The following is a 10,962-nucleotide window of genomic DNA, read 5'->3' on the forward strand; positions in this document are numbered from 1 at the left end:
TACCGAATAATAACTCCATTAATTGCAATAATTATTACATTTATAAATAATAACACTAGTCACAACATGCCACTTGGGACCCTCTGTGGCAATTCATAATAGATCACTATTTTCCAAAGACACAACATTAGATAAATTAACCTCAAAACTCTTTCGCTTGACTTCATCTCACAAATGTTGACATCTGAGAACTCATCTATATTCAGGAGAAAAAAATTAAGGTGGCATCTTACCCTGACATACCCTATATATATATATATATATAAATATATATATATACATACACACACATTTTTCAAACTGCACTTGAAATACATTGTGGAAAAACAATTCAGACTTCTTTTTCTTTCATAGCCCTTCTTTAATTATTATTGGAAAATTACATACTGGATATATTTTCTTTTTAGCTTCAACAACAGCAATGGATAACACCTCCAGCATCAGTGATCATATTATCATAATGATAATGACAATATAACATGCCAAAATGTCGAGCATTCATTACAAATAATGAAGATAAAAATCAGCACTTTGCTTATATACACATTTCATATATTTTTTAATAGCACAAAATATTGATTTAGCGCTGTTTAGTCTTAAATAATGAAAATAAGTTATGTTTTTTTTTATTTTTTAATTAGGCGTATTAAATTAATCAAATTAAAAACTAATGTGAAAAAAAATCAGAAATGGAAAAATATGTTCTTTCCTCAATCTTATCAAATTACAGTGATAAAGTTATTTCTCCAGCATGTATTGATATCAACAAGTCGAGTAAGATGAACTGCTTGTTGTATTCCTCGTTTGTAAGTCACCTTGGATAAAAGCGTCTGCTTAATGCAAGTAAAAAAAAAATTAAAAAAAAGTTTGGCTTGACATTTCTAAAATAATACAAACAAAAAAATCCTATACTAAGAGGAAACATATAGGGAATTTTTTATTTTTTTATTTTATTAAAACATTTTAATATGATGTAAAATTTACATGAATCCATGTAAAACTTGACAAATATTAAAATGCCTAGTATTTAGGAATACAAATATGGCTATGTCAGTCAATGAAATGGATTTCCTTTTGCTTTTTACCATACTGGTTCTTTCTTAATAATAGCTCTACTGCAGTATACAAGCTGAATTCACAACTCCATTAGGATCCTTTGTGAAGTCCTTCTGAACATCCAGAATGTGGTTCTTTCACATGTTCTTGCAGCAGGCCTTCTTCTCCTGTGTGTCGTCTGCTGGAGCATTAGGTTGGGACAACGTCACGGCATTGATAGAGCCTCGGGTCACTTCTTTGCTACTCACCTTTTTATGGATTTCTGAGAAAAACAGTAATGACAACATGATTATGATAAGCCTGGCTGAAGAGGAGAAATCCAGAGGGCAAGGAACACATGTAAAGTACATGTAAATAAGGTCTGTTGTGTTCAGAATACACAGTAGATATACCTGCAAGCACGGTGTTGAATGCTGCCTCAACATTTACTGAATCCAAAGCTGAGGTTTCCATAAACAGAAGACCATTCTTTTCTAAAAATGAGAGAGAGAAAAAAAATTATGATAATATATTAATAAAATTAAACTTGTGGTTTGCTGGAATACATATATACACTGCCCAGTCAAAAAAAAGAAAAGAAAAAAAGGTCGCTGTTTGGATTTAAATAGGCAAATGCTTAAGAGTCTATGATTGGATCATCATTGCAGTGATTATCATGTTTGGCTCTAATTGATGGAGTGTGTAGCTTTTCATTTCTTAAACAACCATGTAGGAAGACACATCATGGCAATATTCCAGATGACAATGTCATGATTCATCAGGCTCAAATTGTGAAAGAATGGTTGGGAGGAGCATGAAGAATCATTTTCACTCATGAATTGGCTCCTCTGAGTCCAGATATTAAATTCATTGAAAGTCTTTGTGATGTTGCTCTTGCATTGTCAATACAATATCTTGACTAAAAACAGAAGCACCTCTTGATGGAAATAACATCACAACATTTATTTCCACCAAGAGGTGCATTGGAAAGTCTCCTCCAGCACATCCCAAAGGCTTTCAAAGAATTTAAGGTCTGGACTCAGAGGTGCCAATTCATATATACAGTATGTATAAAATTGTATATATATATAAGTCTTCAAAAATGACCTGCAAAGTCCTTTGCGTCCTCTGTTGGAACCGACCGTACTGCTGCCAGGTCCGATTTATTGCCCACAAGCATCACTACGATATGAGCATCTGCGTGATCGTAGAGTTCCTTCAACCAGCGCTCGGCACTTTCATACGTCAGGTGCTTTGAAATGTCGTAGATTAGAAGGGCTCCAACTGCTCCTCGATAATATCTGAAGCATAGGAAGCCAGATCATATCAGGTTAGGTGACTGGATTCACTTCCTTTTCTGAATGAATAGAACACTGTCATAAAACATTACGTCATATAGAATGACAGAACTTGATTTAGAATGACAGGTGAGAAATTAATTGAATAGCAACTAGTGGTGAAATAATGCTGTTACATATAAATACACTACCTTTCAAACGTTTCTTCTAGTTTTATTCATTATAAGACTTTTATAATGTTACAAAAGATTTCTGTCTCCTTTCTTTTCCTCAAAAAAAATCCTGAAAAAAATGCATCACGGTTCCTAGAAAAATATTAAACAGCACAACTGCTTTCAACATTGATGATAATCAGAAATGTTTCTTGAGCAGCAAATCATCATATTAGAATTATTTCTGAAGGATCATGTGACACTGAAGACTGGGGTAATGATGCTGAAAATTCAGATTTCTATATTAAAATAAGAAAAAGGTTATTTTAAATTGTAATAATGTTTAAAAAAAACATTTATGTATTTTTTATCAAATAAATAAGCATATGAGACCAAAATTTCGAATGGTAGTGCATAAATATATATTAAAAAAATATATAAATATTATAATTAAATAAAGTAAAATAATTTCTTTTTATTCTTTTTTTGAGCTCCACAGCTATGGTCAACATTAACTTTTATAAAAAAAATAAAACAAAGAAGTGTGTTATGTTCCACAGAAGAAAGAAAACCATGGCATGATGCTGAGTAATTGATGTCAGAATTGCCCTTTTTGGTGAATTAGGGGCGTATTTGCTTGTTTAGCAGCACAATTTGTAAGGTCCTTAAATGTTGCATGCAAAACTCACGCAGAAGTGATGGCCCGGTACCGCTCCAGTCCGGCAGTGTCCCAGATCTGAGCTTTGATGGTGAGACCATTTAGCTTCACGGTTCTTGTGCTGAACTCCACTCCGATGGTCGTCCGGCTGTCATGACTAAATTCATTCTTGGTGAACCGTGACAGCAAGTTGCTCTTGCCAACACCAGATTCTCCAATAAGAACCACTGCAACAAAACATAGAGGTGCATATGAGTCACAGAGTCTACACTCTTATTAGAAATGAAGATTCAGTTCTATTTATTTACTTTTAAAGAACCCTTTATGCCAAAAACGGTTCTATATAAGGTGAAATGTCTTAAATGACTGCAAAATACTTTCATGTTTTACTTTTTTTTTTTTTGTGATAAAGCATGTTTACGAGTTGTTTAATTCATAAAATGTAACCAAAATATAAGATGATTAAAACAAAATTAATTAATTAAAACTAAATCCATTAAATTGGGAACCCCTAAAAGATTCTATGAAGTGCTTGATAAAAGCCTTTAAGATTCTATATAGAACCTTTTCTTCTAAGAGTGTATAGAAATGCTACCAACCAAGACTTGGTGTCATGGCTGTATAGTGTCCTCTTGGCATAGGGCACTCATTGCATTACAACACAAACACTGCTTGGTGAACTCAGTAAACACTGCAAAACAATCATGGTGTTAATCGCAAATTTGTCATGGGTGGGTTCAATGAGTGTCTTATGGCAAGAGGACACTATATATATAGCATGACACCAAGTCTTGGTTGCTACTGTAGCATTTCTACACTCTTTAGCAACACTGTTTGTGTAAAATCGATGATTAGTTGCGGATTAAATGACCAGACATTCACAGACTCGTGATGCAATTGTCCAAAATGTAATATGTGTTGTCTTGGACTTTTTTGAATTTAAGAAATTGGGAATTGGGAACAGTGATTCTGACTTTAAATTATGATTAGATAAGCCACATTCAAAACATTTATATTAACGTATTTGGTAGACACTTTTATCCAAAGTGACTTGCACTGAATTCAAGATTTTTAATTAATGCATTGTCTTGGAATCAAACTCATGACCTTGGCATTGCAAGTGTTTAAAGCTGTTTAAGCTACAGAAATGCCAGGAAACCATAGAATGTTGTTGTAAAATACAGATAAATGCACACAGAAACACACTGAAAGAAAACAAATGGAATTGGCGCATGGTATTTTTCTGTTCATTAAGTTTACAGACATTTCCTTTAAAGGAACACTCCACCGTTTTTTGAAATAGGGCTTATTCACCTTCTTTCCTACATTTAGATAGGTGGGCAAATGCATTTTTGTCTCAGTGCATGCATTGTTTTAGTTTGACAGGGTCGGCGCTAGCTTAGCTTAGCATAATGAATGGAATCCTTTGTTGCCAGCTAGCATGTCCTGAGTAAAAGTGATATAAAAAATTTAAAAAACCCACCTAATTACTTCTTGTGGCCTGCGTATTCACAACAAGTACAAATAGCGATGCAGATTAACACTAGACGATTTCCTATGCAGATATTGACTTGGGACTATATTAGGGGGAAGCACATGTGAAGCACTGCTACTTGGGCGCAGAGATATCACGCCCAAGTAGCAGTGCTTCGCCTGTGCTTCTCCCTAATATAGTCCTTAATATATAAGTCAATATCTACCTAGGAAATCGCCTAGTGTTAATCTGCATCACTATTTGTACTTGTTGTGAATACGCAGGCCACAAATAGTAATTAAATGGGTTTTTAAAAAATTTTATATCACTTTTACTCAGGACATGCTAGCTGGCAACAAAGGATTCCATTCATTGTGCTAAGCTAAGCTAGCGCCGACCCTGTCAAACTAAAACAATGCATGCACTGAGACAAAAATGCATTTGCCCACCTATCTAAATGTGGGAAAGAAAGTGAATAAGCCCTATTTCAAAAAACGGTGGAGTGTTCCTTTAACCTTAAAAAACAATGCAATGTGCAATTGAAAATTCCTTCATATTAACACAGTATATTGGGCCCTATTTGTACTTATCTTAGAGTGAAATGTCATGGATTGAAGTCCCAGAGAACACACAAATTGATAAATTGCTTTGGATAAAAGCTTCTGCCAAATGCATAAATGCTTCTCTATCAAGTGAGAAATGATAACACCACTTCTCCCTAATGTCATAAATTTATTTCAGCCATTTACAGAGAGAGAAAATAAAGCAGGGGGTTATTTATCTTTACAATGTTCCACCATTTTACTCCAAGTGGGTCATGTTTCAATGTAATTATTATTCTTTTAAAGTGCAACATTAAAGGTAAGGTAGGAGATTTGCAGAGAGGCTAGCGATAGCGAGCTAGCTTTGAAAGCATAAGATCCCACCCTCCCTTCATAGCCAAGCCTCCTTCCAAACACATGAACGCATACAGCAGAGAGCGAACAAAAGCGTCAAGAGAGACGGCGTTAAACTACCTCGTGTCTCAAACATATAACATTACAATAATAATGAACATAAACAACTTAAAAAGCACTGACCTGTAGCACCTGACTGCTGCAGATTCATTTCGACGTTGATAGTGTTGCCAATGAAACGCATAAATTCGAGTTACGAACCGCTCCGAGTATAACGTCACGGGTTTCCATCTCTTCGTAATTACGGTATATGGCGTGAACGCAGCATACGCTTGTTGTTTTGGTTCAGGAGGAAGTGTTAAAGGCGGCTGCTGTTTCGGTTGCGGTGCTCGCTGACTGTCGTCTGTCTAACTTATGAAGCACTCTGATGACTTGCGCGAACAGGTGTGCGGAGGTATGGATATACATACGTTGACAGGCAGGTAAGATATCATATCATTGCATTCATACCGAATTCAATGATTGGACGAACATTTTATGGTCCTACGTCTTCCAGACGAGATTTTTTACACATAAATATATTTAGACCACTTAACTTACGGGCTTCCACTTCATGCGTTTTCCCAGATCGGATTTAAACCCGATCTTCAATTCCCGCGCTATATGCAGATTTAATGGGGTGCACGTCACCGAAAGCAACAGATATGAGCTGCATTTTAATGATCATCAGCTAAAATTTCAAAATCAAAGACTGCAATAAGAGAGAGCGGCAACAGCCCTGGTAAGATCATTTCGTTTCTTTACTTTTAATGATGATGATTGTGTGTTAAGCGTCTGCGACTTACTTTCACTTTGATTTGCGATAGTTTGCACGTTGGCTTAATGAATAGATGCTCAGCTTCTCATCTCAGGTGATGCGTGTTCCAGTAGCGTCGTCACGTCTGGCTACATATCGCCTATAACACGCTCTCACACGTACATTTTTTTTGCATTTTCGGGAGGAGTTCAATTTACATATGTGGTTTCAACAACCAGATGCATTTACACTTGTCCAGTTTCGTCTGGAATGCGTCTCAGATCTCCTCCTGATGTGGTTTGAGCGATCGGATTCAAATCCGTCTCGAATGCGTTTCGGAGGGCATTTACACCTGGTCTTTTCACGATCGGCTAGCTATCCGATCTGAGAAAACGCATGAAGTGGCCAGGTGTAAAGGTTTCAGGGTGTGAAGAGACTTTCAGCAAATGCTTCTGGAACAAATCGCCTACCCTGCCTTTAATGTCTTATCTTATGCAATCACACGTCGGCATCCTGATGAGGAAATCGTCCAGGCTTGTTGTTCATTAAAACTTGCGACAGAAGTAGATCTAATCCTTGCTTTATTTTGCCAGAACAAACCCACACTGGATGAACAATGTGTGTCAGTCCCAGTCTAACACTTCACTTTATGAAAACCCTGTTAATTGTAGGTGCAAACAAGAGTGACTCAAATGAGTCAGAAGTAAAGTCAACACTCCACCCATGTAGGACAATTATGACATTAATTTATCATGTTATGTCAGGAAATGGGACTATTATTGAATGAAAAAAGTGTTAGAAAATGAGAAATACACAAGGTTTAAGCATATTATAGTAGCCTACGTATAAATTAACTCATGCACAACTATCTGTGTGTATTGAAGGTGATATTTTCATGTCATTTTTGATTAAACCATCAGGACAGGTGATAAACATACTAAAGCTGGCCCTTCAAATGATCACGATTTTGCTTCTTTTAAATTGTTTCCTTTAAGTACATTGTGTTCTTGCCGTTTCAAATTAACCCGAAATGAAACCAACACACAATGCAGGTCATTTTAAGTAGTCGCTGTGGTTTGGTGTCATTTGTGCAGATCACGGTTTCACAATGGGCTTCTTCAACAGGTACAACTATTTCCCCTCCTATATTGAGTAACAGACCTCAGTAATCTTGTGTAAACAAACCCTTGTTGTCATGGAAATCAGATTTCAACCAACCTATAATAGGACAGCATTTGTTTCGTGGTAAACCGACCCTCTGAGCTTTACTTAAAGGAGAAATTCAATTGCATGTATTTCTAACCAATGATAAAACTTTTTTTTGGGTATAATATAACAATGTGCAAAGTAAGTGACATTCTCTACAAGTACTGCAAAAACAGTGGGATGAATGCATACTGATAATGAAACTTCATCTGAAAGACAGTTTAAGGTTACATTAGATTCTGTCTATTAAGCATTGCCACCATAACTATACAGAAGTGTCAAATCTTACCTTTGAAAACAAAGTTGTAGGCCTCATCAGACCCCATATTGCCACTCTTGTAAGCAGATCTGTCTTCACTAATCTAGATTAATGCTGCATGAGTCAAAATCCCAAGGAGAATCAAGAATGATAGTTTCCCCGCACTGTGATTCAGAGGCGGACCTAAAAGAGCAGAAAAACAGTACTAAATATAAATGAAATCCCACTGTTTATGCTGGCCAGTTCACTTGTTTGTACAAGGAACTAGCTCTGTTATTTAGCCTGGCAGTTCCGCTATGAGATGTGCCGTACCTGGGGAAGGTGGGCGTGACTTTAGTAGCGCTCAAGTCAGGTCAAACAGGTAAGGCGAGAACAGGTGCAGTCACGTGAAACTGGGTGCAATAGTGCACCTGCTCAGCCAATGAAAAGACGACATACACACCATCCACAACCAATCAATTGCTTTTAAGCAGTCTCTCCCAAGATCAGGAAGACAATGGAAGAGCCCCTCCCGTGGTACATATTTTGATTTACATGGTTGAAACATAATTTCTTGAAACACAAATATTATAACTGATTTAACAGTGATTTTTTTTTATCTTTAGACACATTGCAACATATATAATGTTCAGAGGAATAAAATGCATATAAAATATTCCTGATTCTGTAAGTTTTTGTTTCAATTAATATTATTTCAGACATAAAAAAGGCAAAACAACAACATGTAACAAAAAATTTATTTATTTCATATATTGTTGACACATGCAACACTATGCAAGCTTGTTTTAGCCACAGAATAAAAAAGGTAATTGCGACTTTATATCTTACAATTCAGACTTTATAACTCGCAGTTGTGATTTATTTGGAGAAATTCAGAGAGGATTTTTTTTTTGTTGAAAAATGCCTTTACTTTTTTACCACTCGCAATTGTGAGTTTTTCTCTCACAATTCAGATTTTTTTTTCTTAAAATTGAGTTATTAACTCGCAATTGCGAGATATAAATCTGCAATTACCTTATTTATGTTTGTATTCTGTGGCAGAAGCAAGTTTCCATAAGACACGGCCTGATCACTGACTGTAAAAAGTCCAAAAACATAAATAAACAAAAAGGAAAATAAAAAAAAGAGAAATGCAGTTCAAATGTATTAATTCATGTTTATGAAAATAACCGCCACGTAATTTGATACAGCAATCAACTTGAGTATGGAAATAAATAAAGCCATATATATTATTGTATAAAGGCCAAGATCTTGTACTCAAATCCACACATCAAAAGTACATCCTACGACGCCGCCACTTGTGTTAGTGGTTCCTCAAGGTACTGCACTAAAGCCTCAGCCTGTGAACATAAAAAAAACATTTATGATTGTTCAAGAAAAAACATAGAATGTAAACTTGAGCCTTAGTAATTGAGAGTTCATGTACACCACATCTCACCTTGGCTTTCAGCATCCCAAATCCGACTGTCTCCTTGGCATACATGCAAAGCAACAAGTTTGCAACACGTGTAATGGCCACCCTTCCCTCCTGTAATGGACAGAGAAAATACAGTGCAATATAAAGAAAAAATGATGATAGACAAATAAACACCTGCAACTACAGTAGTTCATCATATTATTTCTGGTAAGGTTTAATTTCTAAAAACAGATTATAACCCATGTATTTAGCAATGGCCTAAAGCAGCTGCTGTGCTAAATTTGTGCATATGTTATTGCACATCTCAAAGATCAGCATTCACAATCATTTACTATAACCCAACTGAACAATTTCATTCCTACCATACAATCCATCAGAATGAATTTCAGTTTGTCCTCATTAAAGGCCTGGTGTCCGTTCTTGTCGTAAGCCGCCCAGATGTTGCTGGCGATAGCTGCAGTGACTCTTGCATCGGTGTCTCCATATCCAGAATACGCCAACAGGGAGCCTTCGTTGTTCAATAACCTAAAATAAAACACACCACAAAAACACTTCATGTTATATGACTTTGACTCGTAAAGTAGGCAAAACATTTTATTAACACCAAATGACATCAGCAACCAAAATTTGACAGAACTTCAGTTTTATTCATCGTTTTTGCTCAGTGACTTTTTAAATAACTGTTGTTTGGGTGGTTTTTAGTGGATGTATGTCAGTCAGTTCTCCTTGAGTTCACAGTTAAACAAAAACGTGTTTTATTTTATTTTATACATGATTTGCTTGCTTGCTTGCTTCCTCTCTCTCTCTCTCTCTCTCTCTTTTTATATATATATATATATATATATATATATATATATATATATATATATATATATATATATATATATATATATATATATACACACACACACACACACACACACACGTTTTAAAAAATTGTAATTTGATATTTAATAAATTATTGCAAATACATTCCGATATTTTTAAGTATTACTCAAGTCTCCAATCACGTTTGGAGCTACTGCACGAATATGACATTTGTTAATGATTTAACATGCAAGACAACAAAACCCAAGGACACAAAATACCTCAATTGAACATGTTTTGAATGTACAATCATTGTTTCATACCAGTGTATCTGCCAGCTAAAGCTACTGATATGAGCAAAGATTGCAATTTCATATACTTACAGTGTGCTTTGAACGCCACTGGTGTTGGCTTGACTGAGTACTTGTGTTAATGCTTTAGGACGCAACATAATTTAAATGAAAAGAGGAAAGATACTAATAAACGTTTAAAACGTACGCGAGAATATAGCAATAACTTCCAGGAGCACAACAAGAAGATCAGCTGACTTCGTCCTTCCGCGCTGATGGTTCATGGGAAATGTAGTGTCACGGTAGTGCCTAGGAACTACAAAAGCGTGGCCTTGACTAAAGATCACGTGGAGAGAAAGAAAAAAAAAACTAGAAAACTGAACAAAACACGGATGATTTATTTACATGTTTTCGGGGCATTATTAAAAGGAAACCCTAAAATCAGTGTTCTTTTTAGAGGTTCTTTTAAGGGGATTTCTAGTCATTTTTGGGCGCACATAAACAAATACTTTAAAACTTGTATTAAAACGTTTTCTTGTATATTGGCGATGCATATGTGTTATAAAATCACAAATAATGTCAGTACTTTTTTATCGGTCTGAGAAGGATTCACTAAGGTATAGTGGTACTTAGGCTTCCAAGCAAATGCATTCTTTATTATAGAGTATAGTGTG

The 10,962-nt window shown here is 35.6% G+C and overlaps 2 protein-coding genes across 2 annotated transcripts; both read right to left on the reverse strand.

Annotated features, from left to right (window-relative positions):
* Positions 1-862: 862 nt before the first annotated feature.
* Positions 863-8,089, reverse strand: rab25b (RAB25, member RAS oncogene family b). The gene is made up of 5 exons (XM_082148785.1): positions 7,805-8,089; positions 3,175-3,370; positions 2,143-2,336; positions 1,449-1,529; positions 863-1,318 (listed from the first exon to the last, which is right to left on the reverse strand). The coding sequence occupies exons 1-5, from the start codon at positions 7,839-7,841 to the stop codon at positions 1,194-1,196; spliced, it is 633 nt and encodes a 210-aa protein (XP_082004911.1). The 5' UTR covers positions 7,842-8,089; the 3' UTR covers positions 863-1,193.
* Positions 8,090-8,499: 410 nt separating this feature from the next.
* lamtor2 (late endosomal/lysosomal adaptor, MAPK and MTOR activator 2) lies at positions 8,500-10,566 on the reverse strand. The gene is made up of 4 exons (XM_082148786.1): positions 10,382-10,566; positions 9,554-9,716; positions 9,213-9,302; positions 8,500-9,114 (listed from the first exon to the last, which is right to left on the reverse strand). Exons 1-4 carry the CDS (start codon positions 10,447-10,449, stop codon positions 9,058-9,060), a joined length of 378 nt encoding a protein of 125 aa, XP_082004912.1. The 5' UTR covers positions 10,450-10,566; the 3' UTR covers positions 8,500-9,057.
* Between the last annotated feature and the right edge of the window lie 396 nt (positions 10,567-10,962).

This window comes from Leuciscus leuciscus (assembly GCF_965113295.1).
Source record: "Leuciscus leuciscus genome assembly, chromosome: 20".
NCBI classification, from domain to species: Eukaryota; Metazoa; Chordata; class Actinopteri; order Cypriniformes; family Leuciscidae; genus Leuciscus; species Leuciscus leuciscus.

What these genes read in the sequence shown, in the direction of transcription:
- rab25b (XM_082148785.1), bottom strand. Translation starts at nt 7,841, where the DNA reads ATGGGGTCTGATGAGGCCTACAACTTTGTTTTCAAAG. An exon ending in TACCGGGCCATCACTTCTGC is followed by an intron (nt 2,337 to 3,174) that starts GTGAGTTTTGCA and finishes CCTATGCTTCAG; the next exon opens with ATATTATCGAGGAGCAGTTG. An exon ending in GGACGCAAAGGACTTTGCAG is followed by an intron (nt 1,530 to 2,142) that starts GTCATTTTTGAA and finishes TCTCATTTTTAG; the next exon opens with AAAAGAATGGTCTTCTGTTT.
- lamtor2 (XM_082148786.1), bottom strand. Translation starts at nt 10,449, where the DNA reads ATGTTGCGTCCTAAAGCATTAACACAAGTACTCAGTCAAGCCAACACC. An exon ending in AGTGGCGTTCAAAGCACACT is followed by an intron (nt 9,717 to 10,381) that starts GTAAGTATATGA and finishes GTTTTATTTTAG; the next exon opens with GTTATTGAACAACGAAGGCT. An exon ending in TTGGGATGCTGAAAGCCAAG is followed by an intron (nt 9,115 to 9,212) that starts GTGAGATGTGGT and finishes TTATGTTCACAG; the next exon opens with GCTGAGGCTTTAGTGCAGTA.